A 15,828-nucleotide genomic window follows, 5' to 3' on the forward strand; every position below is an offset into this window, starting at 1 on the left:
TCCCTGGCCTGCAGACATGAATTTGAGTATGTCTGAGAACATTCTCTTTCTCCAATTATTAGCTAAATTAGCTAAATCTCCAATTAGTTAAGATAAACGTAGGCCTAATCTCCATTCAGCCCGAAAGATTTACAGTATTGTTTTGTAGAAAAGCACAGGGCAGCACTTCTTATTCAAAGCCAACAGTTGTTTTGACTGCTGTTAAAGAAACAGCGCCAAACTCTGGAGGTCATGTCACATTATGCTATCATCATCACAATGAAAGTAAGTTAAAACTCATGCAAAATCTTGTCACAACCATCTAGCTTCACATCGTACAGTTTGTCAAATCAGGAAGATTTTGACAGACTTATGCATGCTTACAAAACTCTAAATTGGGAAATGCAGAACAAAGGGTTGCTAAACACCCTCTTAGAATTGTCCATTTTGACTTCATGGTGATATTATAAGCAAACATCATGCTTTTTTTTTTAAACGAATTACAAATAATTAGCTTGACTTTTAAGTTATTTTAAATCTAAACTTTGATCACTTTTAATGAATAAAGTTTTGGCAGAATATGGGGGACTTCCAAACACTTCACACCACTGCCAAAAATCTCACAATACCAACCATTGTAACGCCAACTCTAACAGCCACAGTGACTAGGCACATTTACACTCTTGATGGCATATAAAAATAAAAATCACCCTTTTTTAAAAGTTGGATTGATATAAAATACTCGTTATTAATAACACAATAGTTTGCTTTGTGTTATTATACACAGTTCATACCTGTGCTACGTCATCTCCTGCAATAAAAACCGACTTCACACTATCAAGAGTCATAAAGAAAAGCTTCCTGACAGGAGATTACTTGTGTCTTAAACTTAACGTGAAGAGTTTTTTTTAGATTCCCTTTAAGCCAACTCTGCTGCCATAAATAAGCAATAATAATATTAAAAATAAAATAAAACAACTGGCAGATTATTTGTGTAGAAATATGATGTTGAAGTACAACGCTGGAGTCTGACATATAAAAGCGTCTCCAAATGCCATATATTAGTAATGTATCGATCAGGTCATGTTTCAGCCACCTGATGATCATGATTGAATTAATTAAAAGCACATTAAACGTGAATTACAGACGTTATCCGAGTATGCCAGATGAAACAAACATACAAGTGAGCTACTTACGAATTTCCCAAGAATTCATGAAATTTTATCTTGCCGATTGTAGTCTCTGCTTCAAAGTTAGGTAACACGTCTCCCAACAGAATTCCAGGCATGACTGTTGTTTTCAGCTAGTCTGGTCTCTCTCTGTAGTCGGCACATGTAACGTTAACAATGTAATGGAGGTTAATGTAGCAGGAAGAGAGCGGAGTGGGCGGCTCTGATTGGACGAAACACCGTCACATTCCTAAATTCAAAAATTAAATTCGGTTTTAAATTCATTTTCAGCGTTTGCAATTCAAAAGTCTTGTAGATTATGTAAAAATGCAATCATGTCTTTTCTGCACAAATCATTATTTTATCATTGCATATGGACTAAACTACCATAGAGGTATCATTGTTTAGTCCATACGATACATACAACCGGCACATCCGGGAACTTAACTGTAAATTTCGTAACCGCCCCTTTTTAGGGGAAAACAAACCAGACTTCCCATAGACTTCAATACAAAATAGCGGCACAAAACAACGTCCGTACACAGCCGGCAGACGTGTAGGCTATAACTTCAGAAATCACTTAGATGAAATATGTCGAGTAATTATATGTCCACCCTGCCTTCCATAGAGTGTGAACGATACATTTATAAACTTAATTTGGGCAACTTAAAAACATGTCCCTACCAGCGTCAAATTGGTCTAACAACCCCACCCAGTGGCCAGAAGTGTCTTACCCGGACATTTACTTGTACCTCATCGAGTCACCAGGTAGCCAGTGAATGATTTTACTTCGGTTTTAAGAAGTAAACATCTTTAAATGTATAATATTATGTCTTTATATTTAGAGTAGCTACTGAGTGCACTTTTCTATCCAGCCATACAACTAGCCTGATTTAGCTTTCGATAGCATCATCCGTAATTCATGATATTTCCATAACAGCAAGATATTGATGATAATGGCAGGCAGAGATGGGCATAAATACATGGAAATGTATTTAAAATAAAATAAAAATACAAAATACTGTGTGGAAAAATTTAATTAAATACAAATACATAATAGGGGTAGCCTATTGTGTGAAAAAAAAATGTTTAAATAAAAATTACATGTTTGTAAAGGTTAGTACACGTCCTCAATCCGATACTGTGTATGGCGCTCGCCGGTTTGTTTTCCCCTAAAAGTGGGCGTGAACCTTTTCAGAGACGTTCTATGACGCTACGCCGGTTGTATGTTATCAGATAGAGGCATCATTAGTAAGCCGTCCGCCATATTTGAACGGTCAAAACACCGGTCCGTGTCGAACTACCTACACGAGAGCAAGTTATCGGTGCATCTGCAACCTATATTTACAATAGACTTCAGCAGATGATTTTGCTAGACTAACACAATAAAAGACGAAGGCGTCAGCTAATACGACGTTAAAAAGTTACAATAGTATAAAACCCAGTAATATTGAGTTAATACCTATTTTTTACAGTCTATGGTTAATACATGTAAAAACACAAACAAGCAAATGATCACATGTGAAAAGTTATCCAATTTCCTCGGCAATTTAAATCTCAGAGGTTTCACAACCAGAAGCTACACAATGTTATGGCACCATCATTGATTCTACTGTGAATGATGACACGCCGCCCGTTCCAACATGGCGGGCGCGCTGACGCGTCTGGAGCAGTCGAATGTGGATTCTACGTATAACACAATATCTCGGCTTCTATCTGTCAGTTTATTCCGTTTATTCAACAATCGTCAGTTTATTCAACAACTCTTCAACACCATTGCATAAATTAGTTGTTTGTATTTTTTTCTGTAACTACTGTATAACATATTTAATCTAATATCGTATTTTAAGTAAAACACAAGAGACTCGTCACATCATAGAACACAAAGGTTAAACAAAATATGCAGCGATCTGTCTTAAAACTGCTTACATGGGGTATGTTATAGCCTACATGAGTGACATATTTCAAAATTGTATTTAAAGAAACCCATGTAAAACCTGCTAAGTTAAAATCTGAGTTTTAATTTTGCTGCTGTTTTTAGTCCACTTTTGTATTCTAGGACAGCGGTTTTCAAACTGGGATCCACTGCTAGGGGGAAAGGTTTAGAGAAAAGCAGAGTAATAATAATAATAATAATAATAATAACGATTAAATTAATTAACTAAATAAACAAATAAATTTGATTAAAACAATGAACTGATTAAACTAAATAAATGCATTTTGAATTAAATAAATAAACAAAATTTATTAAAATACATTATAAAATATAAAACTATATGATATAAAATTAAATGTAATGTAATTTATAATATATATTTTTTTTCCACAGTATATAACTGCCTTTTAAATTTAATTTTAAGATGGGGGTCCCTCGTATGATCATATTTGGTGTTAAATAAGTAATTATTTAATGTAATGATTATATATATATATATATATATATATATATATATATATATAAATATATATATATAATAAACATTATATATATAATGATTATTATATAATAATTAATAAATAATATATAATAATAATAATAATAATGTTAATTTATTTTGTAATTTAGTCACATGGTTGAATCAAACATGTTTTCCCAGTGTGCATTGCGCAGACTGAGCTGCAGTTCAAAGATGGCGCTGCAGGGAAGTCCAGTCAAACGAGTTCTCTGTCATCACCTGTAAAACGATGACCTAAAAAAAAGACGCATCGAAAAGCTATTTAATAAAACAGAAGACATTCTAGTCTGTCTTGGCATAAGTGAGGTAAAATGCCTTCTCCTAAAGCGCGGAGCGGCTCGGGGCGCAGCGGCAGCGTCCCGTGCACCGGTGGAAACGGGCGCTATGAGTTCATTTCTCTGAGCCGAACTCCCCCCCCGCCGCAGCTGCTGCAGAGGCAGGGCTCAGACCCCACCGCGGCACGCCTCAGAGCCTCCGAGAGCCCCAGCCGACGCCGCGGATCGGGCTCGTCCACCTCCTCCACCGGCGGCGGGCAGCAGTTACCGGAGGAGGACTGCATGAAGTTAAACCCGTCTTTCTTCGGGATAGCGTTCAGCTCCCTGCTGGCCATCGACCTGTGGCTGTCGAAGCGGCTCGGGGTGTGCGCCTGCGAGGACTCGTCCTGGGGCAGCGTGCGGCCGCTCATGAAGCTCATCGAGATCTCTGGGCACGGGATCCCGTGGCTGGCCGGTGCCGCTTACTGCCTGTATAAAAGCGACAGTGTCGCCGGTCAGGAGGTCATGCTGAACCTGCTCATGGGTAATGCGCTCTTATTATCTTACAAAGAAATGCTCGTGCTCAAAAATTATACTATAGCCTAGACCAGGGGTTTTCAATTTTTTAGATGCCACGCCAGTGTCTAAAAGGCAGTTATATATTTTCTCAAACATAAAGACTCAAATAATACTGTGGAAAAATGAGCACTATACACGTCGATTACGACATTATATAAATGATATGTAGTATGCTACTGTGCTGTGAAATGTGTTAGGCTATTTATATAAAAAAAAAATATATATATATATATATATATTAACAAAATGTTATTTAAATGTTTTGGTTTATTTATTTAAATCAAAATGTTTTTATTTTAATACATTTATTTTAATTAAATTTATTTAGTTAGCTAATTAAATTTTTCTATTATTATTTATTAATATTTATATATGTTTCACACTGATTTTCTGTAATCTTTTCCACGGACCCCCTTTCTTGTGGCCCCCCGGGCCCCAGTTTGAAAACCCCTGCTATAGACTCGCCACTCAGTTTGTAAGTCAAACGTTATTTAGAAGCGTAGTGACGCTCTTGCAGTGGAAGTCAATGAGGGAAGGTGTTCAGAGTGTTTAAAATTAGAAAGAATGTAGCCTCTTTTTTTTGTATCTTTGGATGATCTGTAAGTGGATTTTTCAGTGAACCCTTTTCCTCGTATCCTTGTGCTATATCGTGCAAAAGTTACCGTGTTTACATGTTAATGATAGAAGTTAAAAACATATAATTTTATTTTGCACAGCCAATGTCGGTGAGCAATTCTATCGCAGTAGTTTTGTGTGCTGTATAATCTCTAGTCTTGTGGCTGTACTTTGGAAATTCTGTATTTTAACATCTATTCTTGGTCAGTGCCTTGCCTCACAGACTGTGACAGTAATGCAGTTACAATGCATGTGAATTGAGGAAAGAGTCAAAATGATTTAGCCACTAATCTTTGAGGATTTTCTAATGTTAAAAGACCAGCTTCAGAATTCACATTTGAGGTATACCTCTTTTTTTTTTTTTTTTTTTTTTTTTTTTTTTTTTTTTTTAAGTCATTACATGATCATCCATACATCTGCATCTGCTCTTTTGTTTAGACACAGCTAATATCCATCTAATAGGCTGGCTTCACTTTTGGTTTCTTATACACTTCTGCATTCCCCACTCTTTCTGGTCCTTTTTCAGGCTCATTTTCTTTGATGTATGAAGCAAATCATAACCCACTTCCTCTGCTCCCGCTTTCCCAATGAAACATCCCTGATCTTTTCTTTTGGACCTCTCTTTCCTTCAAGTGTTTTCAGTACCAGGGGGATCTGCAGGTGAGCCAGTTTTCCATTCATTCTGGCTTTCCTTTATTGATGTGGCTTATTGGCAACCCATTTAAATTGCGAAAGGCTTCTTGGTTGTTGCTGCCAAGAGATCCAGATTTATTAATCATGATTCTCAGCAGTATTTCCAGAGGGAAAATGGAGTGATAATCACTCACTTACCGATCCCACTACGGCGATTATGTCATTCCACTCACGCCCTTGTTGCTTTGACATCCCATTCACTAACATCGACAGGTTTTAAAACTACAACTGAGCTGAATGGCCTACTCAGCTTGTTTCTGAAACACAGATATGCACAGGTCCTGCAGCCATGCTTGATCTCTTTCCAGAGATTTCGCCTAATTTAACATCTTTTATGAAACATTTAATTAATCCTGGTATTCATAAGCCTTGTGTTCAGAGGCAGCTGTAATCAATCAATGTATTTTGAAAAGATCTTTCCACTCATTGTGGAAAAAATGTCTTTCATATAATCAAGTGTAGTTGGCCATGATGGTTTAATGGTTCCCATGAACAAGACCTACTAAAATGGGTCTATAGTATATATCATATTCTCTGTTGTTACAAGAAAGAATACCTTAAAATATATCAATTCAGTCAAACATGATTGAGCAGAGCAGCTGTAGAGCTATAAAACACAAACAATAAGTTTGCTCAGAGAATTAGTCATTACAATATGTTCCCTTCCAGAGAGATAAAATGAATACACTACTTCATTAGTCATATTTATATCATACTATGTCATATTTAATGTGAATTTTTGGATGCTACACAAAAAAATGCTGGATAGAAACGCCAAGGATCACATCAATTTTAAAAATGTACATCAATGTTTGTGCTCCATTGAAACACATTTACCCCCTCATTGGGCAACAACAACAAAAAAACATATAGCTTTGCCTCAATAGTGGATGCGAGTGGATAACTTCAAATCAGCGGACCAATTTCATTGCACAGCATCTCAAATGTTGGTTTGGTCATTCAGAAATGCCTGAGCCTAAGTCAGTCATCAGAATGGTTGGGTTTAATGAACTTCCGGAAGTGCATTTTTGACTGATATTTTGTGCCAATTTCCACATGGGATGGAAACTCTGCTTTATTCGTATATGTTTTATACAATATTCACATTTTGTGCGCATTTTAAATTTGTAGCATTGGATGGAAACAGCCATTGACTGAATGCATTTGGCACTGAACCGAGCAGGCGAGTGTGCTGTGTTATTTAGAGAAAGGCTGTAAAGATGTACGTGTTATTGGCAGATAAATCATATTAAGTGCTTGCTGCTGATATTGTCATTGCTGTGTGGGATTATCACTTTATTTTTTCTTGTCCATGTATTCTGAACAAATCTACATGCAGAAATACCAGGATATCCAATGATTTTCTGGCATTACTGGTGCTTGTTATGGAAACTAGGGCAAACGTAGTTATAGTTAGCATAGCATTTAGTATAACATTTAAATTCGCAGTCATTTTATTGAAACGTGATTCAATAAAACTTGTAGTATGTGTGAAATTATTTATATCATAAACATAAAGGGAATTCTTTCCATACTGTATGTAAGCAAGCACAATAAACATTATAACTGAAATATACCAAAATGAATCATCATTGAATTGAATTGCATCTAGCGTTTATGAATTGAATCAGGAAATCTGTTTTGATACCCAGCCCCAAGGTTTTGGCCATTAAGGTATCCATCTAATTATTAAAATATTAATATTTCTGTAATTTAACATGTTCACAATTTTCTGATGTTGGCTAATGGTCAGGATATGCAAGTAGACATACAATTTCTAATCCATTTCTAGTAAGTGTTTTATTTTTATGTTTTTTATTTTAACATTTTATATATAATTATATTTTGAGGGTATTCACACTTGGATTCACTCTTTACAAGAGCTGACTAACACACAAGTTATGTCTTAAATCTTTAAAACATTTCAAACCCTTGAGCTTTTAATATGTCAGATCCTCAAGCTTTTATTTTGAAATGTAATGTCAATTTCTGTCCACAAAAATGATGTTGCACATTAATGCAGATGAAGTGAACCTGCTGTACGCTGCGTTCCCAAATGCATGTTAAATCACAGAGATGGATTACTGTGAACCGAGTCTTATAAGCTGGTTATATATTGTGTGCTGTGCTGTTTGATTAGTTGGCTGATCAGCTTTAAGGAAGCCTGTACATTTTAGGTTGGATACGGGTTTACCAGACTTCAGTCTAATCCAACAATTTCCCGGTTGTCCAGTTTTTCTTACGTTTTTGTCATTTCTTTTTCAGCCTTGGTACTGGACCTGGTCCTGGTCGGCGTGGTGAAGGCTGTAGTGCGGCGCCGACGTCCATCCCATAACCGTATGGACATGTTTGCCACGTTCTCTGTGGACCGCTATTCCTTCCCATCAGGCCATGCCACACGTGCTGCAATGTGCGCCCGCTTTCTGTTGGCCCACCTGGTGTTGGCGGCCCCGCTCCGCGTTCTTGTCCTGCTCTGGGCCACTTTAGTTGGTTTTTCTAGGGTTCTCCTTGGACGCCATAATGTGACGGATGTGTTGTTCGGTTTCTTCATGGGCTACTGGCAATATAATTTGGTTGAGATTCTCTGGTTGTCTCCAGTCATGTTGCAAAGCACGATGGGACAGCTTCACTGAGAAGTTAAGACTGAGGAAAGGGAGCATTATTTGGAGGATCTAGACTATAATTCCTTAGTATCTGTTAAGTTGCTTTATGTTAGTTTTGTGCGTCTGCTAATTTGAATGTAAAACTTAATCTCTCAGATCATTTGCCTGTAATATCCAGGTTTAAATTCGATTCTACTGAACAGATAAATGAGTTGAAGTTGGAGTGTTAGGGAGCAGTGAAAACGGACGTCTTATTTTCCGCCCCTTAAAGATTTTTTGCCTCACTCTCTTTCTCTACTTCTTTTGTGTCAATACTGTGATACTAGATAGATTATGCCAGTTTTTCTTTAATCATTTGCCATTGTGCTCTGCTTTTTGAGGGTTGGTGCTTATCAAAAAAGGATGATTTGTGGCCACCTCTGGCTTTTGACTTCAATGTTCTTGTTTACAGAATAAAACCTCATCTTTGTGATACTACATATTTATAGCACCTTAAACAATAGGCGTCATCTTGAAGATTTTGCCTCCGTTTTAATCAAAAACCAGCCAGAACTCTAATTAACATGAAAAGCAATTCATTAATGAATGTTTAATTAGGCGAGGGAGAGGATTTGCAACATCGGGGTGAATTTCAGCGCAGCTCTGATACCTTTAGGGTATGTGGCGTCCTCAATAGATATTAACAGAGAAGTAGTTGTTATCTCTGAAGGGTTATTGGATCTTATTGGTCTATGAAGTAGAAGTATTCGTTATATTTTGCTATGGTCTTAATACATTTGCTGGATTTTAATTGGGTTAAAGCCTCAACTGTGATTATAGAGCCATAAATCACCAACTGTCGGGCCAGTGAAAGCCAGGTCTTCCAATGGGCCGGGCTGGGCTAATAGCCTCGGACCTGTAGCACCGAGCCCAAAACCACACTGCGTTTCCACCGTCGGGCCAGAAGCTCCACAGCGCCTCACTATAACACGCCTCTCTGGAACAACGTCACACAAATCCATCATTTCACCAACAAATGGAAGTTTTATCAGAAAACTATCAGAAAGAAATCACTGGAAAATAGCGAGATTGCAAAACGAACATGATAAAAGCGGACGTTTGTTGGCATTTTTGTAGTTTACTTAAAGATTTAAAAGCATTGATGTTTTACCATAGTTTTACAATAATAAGTGATGCATTGATCATAATGAATTAATCTGTGTCAAGATTGCATATTAGTCACACAGAAGTAAAGTGGTCTTTACCGTTATTTCACAAAAGAAAGAAGACACACGTACTTGTTCAGTCGTGTCTGTTTCTGTTTATTTGTAGTCACAGGAAAGTGTGTTCATTTCTACCGATCATTTCTACAAAATTTCCACCAAAAAATATGACCCGAGGAGCTTTGGCACTCTCTCCAGTGACAGTCCCAATGCAGTTATATTTTCAGTCAGAGAAACAGAGTTGCTTTATTTTATGACGCATGCGGAGCTAAATATGGATATCAGACAGTCTGGTGTAAAGAGACGAGGCGTACTGACAGATAAAATAAATACTGTGATAGCCTGTATGATTTGTCTGATTTCAAGCGTTCATATTTACCATGTTTACTATGGTAATGGTTAGCGCGCATAGTCTTTTTCATCGCATATAAATATTTTTGCCTTATATGGTGATCAGAATCCACACCGAAGTTATTTCAAACACTCGCTGCTGTCTGAAAGTGAGTTTTGAGCTAAAATGATATTAAACGTTTTTAATGCTGATGTTAGCTGGTATATGAAATCATGGAAACGTGACTGGCCCTGGCACACACTAGCATGCTAGCTTTTGGCCTGACAGTGGAAACGCAGTTATAGGCCATTTGGTAGCATTAAGCAGGTGTAAATTGCACCATGATGACATTAATATTTACGAAAGGACCACCTGTGCAAAATAAGTAGTGGGGTGGTGCTGTGGTACTGCACTTTGACATGCCATTTTACTGAGTGATTGCATATTTACAGGTATGTACCATGGTTTTTACATGGTGCTTATGCATATGTCTGAATACAATGGTGTTACCATGGTACATGTTTAAAAGCCATGGTATTACCAGTGCCAATGGCAATAATGCAACATTTTATAATTTTCCATGCAATAATTTTCCAACATTTATTTCCCCATTTATTAAAGTAAAATGTGAATGAGGATGGTTTTTGTTTGTTGGACTTTCTCATTGCTTTTTTTTATTTCTCATAGACTTTTCTCTTGCGACTCGAGTTGTTGATGATTGAAAATGATTTGGTCTTATTCTACTCTACCATTCTTTTAATGAGTCATCCTCTTGTAACCAGATTTGGCTGTTCCAGTGAAGACAAATCTTAATATAACACATACAATGACTTTATAGAGAAATCTTTGCTTCCAGTTTAGAGGAAATTTGTCCTCACATAAATTCCTAGAATAGCCAAACCCATTAATTAATGTATATCTTGTTACATTCCACTTGTTAACTGGTTATCCAAAACGAATGCACAGAAAGGATCTTATTAGTTGGCGATATAGTGATTGGTAACTTTATTTTAGTGTCTCTTCACCCATATTACATGTTACTTGAATTACTATTGTGGTAATTATTATTTTTAATTTCAGTTTAATTCCACACATTAGTCCACACTTTCTTCTCAGTATCCTGATGATTGACACACACTCCATTCAACCCATTCAAAGAGAAGTAACACACACACACACACACACAGCCTTACTGGAATAGTTGAAACACTGTCAAGCTGTTTCACTGTCAGCTTTAAGTAGTCATAGTTCTCAAGTTATCATAGTCATAGTTATCAAAGATATTATAAATCCACCACCAAAATCTAGAGAATTTTTTTTTTTTCGTTCTTTGAAATATGTCTACTCTGGCAGCGCATTCCCTCAAAATGATTCACTGTAATACGTGTCTGGTGAAGGTTGTGGGCGTTTCAGGAGAGTCATATGCACTTTTTCTTGTTCTTTCTTGAAAATCGTTTGATCATTTGTGCAATATCACAATACAAGTGACAGATGGCAACCAATAAATATAACATTTTTAAATTGCAAAAACTTTGTGCTGTTTTAGTGATGTGTTTGTTTGCTATGGGAACTTGTGTATTGTTTTTGGGGATATGGAGAGGGAATATGGAAGACATTTTTATTTGATATTTCAGGTGTTTGGAGTCATTTTAATTGGCTTCATCAGCTATTTCAACTGACATTTGATTGTTGTTTAGTCTTCAGTGAAAAGTGGCAATGTACATTCACCAAAGTGAAAACTCCAAGGGATTCATTAGCTTAATGTGGTACCTGCTTTGACTGTTCATTATATTTGTGATGTAAAATATACTCTACATTGATCATAATGTGATTGTATTTTCTAAATAAATATGAAGATGTCATGGCTTTGCCTTGGAATGTGTGTTTTCTCCAAATATCTAGTCTCGTGAAAAATGAGAAGCTCAGTAATGTCTTGCAGCTCTTGGAGTTTTAATGCTACAAATGCCTCCATATGAAGATGTGGGACAGTTAAATCTGTATGAAAAGAAAATTAAATGTTATAGAACAAATAGCAAAACAATCTGGTTCTGTGATGTAGTGCGAACAGGATCCGAGACATTTAGCCTACATAATGGAAAAGTTTAAGAAAGTATTGGCATGGTCATGTTTCAGTATAAACTCCTCTGAGACTTTGTTCCAACAAATTCCAATATTTGTTTTCTGCCCATGTATTTTGGTGACAGGTCCCATATCATTTTTTGACAGGTCCCATATCATGTATCACAATGTGTTCATGGGAAACGGCAATGTAAATGCTTGATAGACTACACTCTTAAAATTCAAGGTTCATTATTTGCATCGATAGTTCTGTGAAGATGCATACTAAGAAAAAAAATTCTAACAACTGTACACCGAAAGTTTTTTGGGGAACCCAAAATGGTGGTTTTATGGCATTGCTGTGAAAACCCCCTTTTGGAATCTTTATTTTTAAGTGTAGACATTAGAAGTGCACTTCAGCCCAGTTTTTCACTGCTCTCCATTGCACTTTTGAGCAGCAAACATAGTTTTTTATGCAACAAAACATTTTTTTTTTTTTTTAAACTAAGTTCAACAATTAGTTTCTTTTTCACTCCAGATTTAAAATTCTTGTCCGTTTAAATTGCACGTCTTTGTACGTGTGCAAAAGAGTAAGTGAAATTTTCTTGCACAATAAAGTCCCTGATATACTTTCCGCTCAATCGAAGAATGAATTGGTGTGACATCAAAATGGTATTTGTTTTTTGTTCGAAACAGCTTGTCAAAGCAAACTTTCTGGAAACACTTTTGAACTATACCATTGATCCATGGCGATTACGTAATATAGGGGTGGGTTTGAGGCTCCGCCGCCATTGACATGGAAATCTTCTCCGGTTAATGTATTCTGTTCAGTCCATTTAGGTCAGACGCAAGTAAAAACGTAATGGAGAACTGCTTTATAGTAGGAATTTATATTAGTATAGTAACACTTTATAGTGGTAATTCTTATTGAAAGTGACACTAACACTGTTCTTTCATGTTTAAAACTGTAAAGTATATTGTATATTCTATTGTATAAAGTGCTATATAAATAAACGTGATTTGACTTGACTAGTGTGCCGAATTGCAGAGCTGCAAACATATCCACATCGCCATGATTAGATGCTTTCTTACCGCTGTCATTTTTGTTGTGTGTTTATTTTGTTATCAAGAGGAAAGCGTGCAGCACATATTCACATAAACGCCACTCTCAGTAGCGTGGATGGCGTTGGGATGTTCGCTAACAGTATAGCGCTGGTCAAGTATTTCAAATGTCTTTTTACCCCCAAGCGAAGAACGAAAAATAACTTTGTTGTATGTCGGGGCCTTTACTAAATGCACATTGTCATCACATCTTATTAGCTCATGATTCTTGGTTCAATGAGTGAATTAGTCCTTGACTTGAGAGCTGTCCCTGATTCAATGAAAAGAGCAGATTACAAAGAATTATTCTTTGACATAATCCCTGCTGGTATCGGTCCACGCTTTAAATGGGAACGCTCAGCATGTGTGCTGCATTTGAGTACAGGAGGAAAAGACTGATTGAGTGATCAGCAAGTGGTATCAAAGTGTTGATATTTGCTAGTTCATATTTGATAATTGGATAATTGATCATTCTATTGCATAATTGTTTTACCAATTAAATACCACTGATGATTCAGGTGGAGGAGCAGCCTGCTGGTGTGAAACGAAGTGGCACAACCATTGTTGATTCAGGTGGCACCTCAACTACCAAATATCTTGATGAGGTGGCCACTGGGGCAGAACTACTGATGGTCCAATTCAAGGAACCTGATCAGCAAACTCTACCTGAAAAGAGTTGCCATGCTCCTCCACCACACCTGCAAGAGCATCTACCTGAAAGGTGAGGGAGTAGAAGGACAAAGAATGCGAGAAAGACGTGCAAAATGCAAGTCATCCGTCCCAAAAATTTCAAGCTGGATGAAAAGAAGAGAGAAACAAGAAACAAAACACAGAAAAAAATCCAAGGTGCAACTCCACCACTAGCAATGGCAAAACTTGCATGGACTGACAAACACAACAGGTTCAATAAGGCATATACAACCTAGAGAATGGTCTCCTTATCAGCATTTGAGCATCAAGAAAATATACAGGTGGTGGAAGAAAGAGACCGAATGACAAGAAAAGAAAAAGATTGAGCCTTAAGAAAATACAAAGGTATTTATCCATCTGTCTGTTCAAGGTGAAATGTAGTAGAATACGTGACTTTTTCCACCTGTAGCTTTGTATGTTCACCACTAGATGTCCTACAGTCTTCAAAAATAACTATAATTCTTCATTGCTGTGGTTCTGAAAATGTACACCTGGTAAAAATGGCACCAAAAAGAAAGAAATGTAATGGTGTGGTGACCTCTGCTGGTAAAATATAAGGATTACACAAATTTGTAAGGAATGCCAATTTTAGTCAAATTGTTTAATAGTTTTCCAGTTTAAAGTGCAAAATAAGCAACAAAATGTATTTCATTTGTTATTTGTTGAATACATTAAACGTGTTAGTTCACCCAAAAATGAAAATTCTGTCATCATAGTTGTTCCTGAATGACTTGCTTCTTCACAAAAGAATGAATAATCATAAGAATAATCGAACAGTTTTGGTGACCACTGACTTTGATTTATTGCACACACACAATAACAACACAGAGACATTTCTCAAAATATCTTCAATTATGTTAAATTGAGAAAAAAAGTAGGCTAACACAGGTTTGACGTGGGTAAGTAAATTATGAATTTTCATTTTTGGAGGGTGAACCCCTTTAAAATTCCACATAAATTTGTCTTAAAAGTTTTAAACAAAATATAAAGCATGATAGGCTGGTGTTATAAATAATCCTGCATGTGAGGTTTTTGCAACCACAAAGAAGGTCCAAAAGAAATGTCTGAACTTACCACAATGAAAGTTTTTATTTTTGATAGTACTCTGCCAAAATTTATTTTATTATTTTTATTTTATTTCTAGACATTTTCTGAAATTAATTTGTTTATTTTTCTTACCACACAGAGACTCAGAGAGGAAACATCTCGGGTAACAACTGTAACCCTGGTTCTCTGAGAAGGGGAACGAGACACTGTGTCTTGGTATTGCCGCTATGGGGAAGGCCATCAGCTTGATCGGTGTCTGAGACACAGGTAAACAAAAGCTAATAATCATTGGCATTCAGCAGTCCATTGTGTAACATTCAGAGCGCCCATGAGTATAAAAGGGCACTTGAGTTACACGTCATCAACTCTTTTGTTTGAAGCAGCGTCTCGTTCCCCTTCTCAGGGAACCAGGGTTACAGTCAGTCTTAACCTGAGAAGTTCCCTTCGAAGTGGAACTTCAACACTGCATATTTTTATTGACACTATGGGGTAGGGAACCAATACCCACTACTCCATGCTGAGGGAATGCCTGCCTCACTAGGCTGTGAATATGCACAAACATAGTGGGCATAGCATAAATTGACTCATATGTATTACCTAGCCTGATTCAGAAGCTTGTCAACCCCATGGGCGCATCCCATGTGACTCATAGTGGCGCTTCTCCCTAAGCCAATACTCCCGATACTAGGAAAGATCCTCAAGCTTCTATGCTCTACAGCGAGGGAAGTCACGGCTGTTACACCTTCCTCCCTCCCATGCAGAACAGGCCTCAGCCCTATATGGTCCCAAAAGCAGAGCTCCAAGGAGAAAATATGCGTCAGCTATGTCCCCAGTATTTGACAAGGCTCTTAGGGAGCAGTATACCACAGGGGAGCTTCTTCTCCATTTTATTGGCCCTAGAGTGATTTGAGGACCTGAACCGAGAGGTGCAGATGCTCAGCTCTCATCCCTCGAGAGAGTGAAGCATGGGTGGAGCTTCCCACGGCAAATAGATCACAATGAATGCATTCAGCTACCTCAAGAGCCAAATGCGCTATGTGCAAACTCTAGA

General features: G+C 37.1%; 2 protein-coding genes across 2 annotated transcripts in view; one reads left to right on the plus strand and one right to left on the minus strand.

Annotated features, from left to right (window-relative positions):
• The window catches only part of prdx6 (peroxiredoxin 6), a 10,232-nt gene extending 8,647 nt beyond the window's left edge, over positions 1-1,585 (minus strand). The window contains exon 1 of the mRNA XM_084432817.1: positions 1,176-1,585. Coding sequence (XP_084288943.1) covers positions 1,176-1,267 — 92 coding nt within the window. The 5' untranslated portion in view covers positions 1,268-1,585. The remainder of the gene's footprint in view (positions 1-1,175) is intronic.
• Positions 1,586-3,746: 2,161 nt separating this feature from the next.
• On the plus strand, positions 3,747-11,745 carry plpp6 (phospholipid phosphatase 6). Its single transcript, XM_084432823.1, has 2 exons — positions 3,747-4,402; positions 8,011-11,745. The coding sequence occupies exons 1-2, from the start codon at positions 3,916-3,918 to the stop codon at positions 8,376-8,378; spliced, it is 855 nt and encodes a 284-aa protein (XP_084288949.1). The 5' UTR covers positions 3,747-3,915; the 3' UTR covers positions 8,379-11,745.
• Positions 11,746-15,828: the final 4,083 nt, after the last annotated feature.

The sequence above is a fragment of the Rutilus rutilus genome (assembly GCF_951802725.1).
Source record: "Rutilus rutilus genome assembly, chromosome: 15".
Classification (NCBI taxonomy): domain Eukaryota; kingdom Metazoa; phylum Chordata; class Actinopteri; order Cypriniformes; family Leuciscidae; genus Rutilus; species Rutilus rutilus.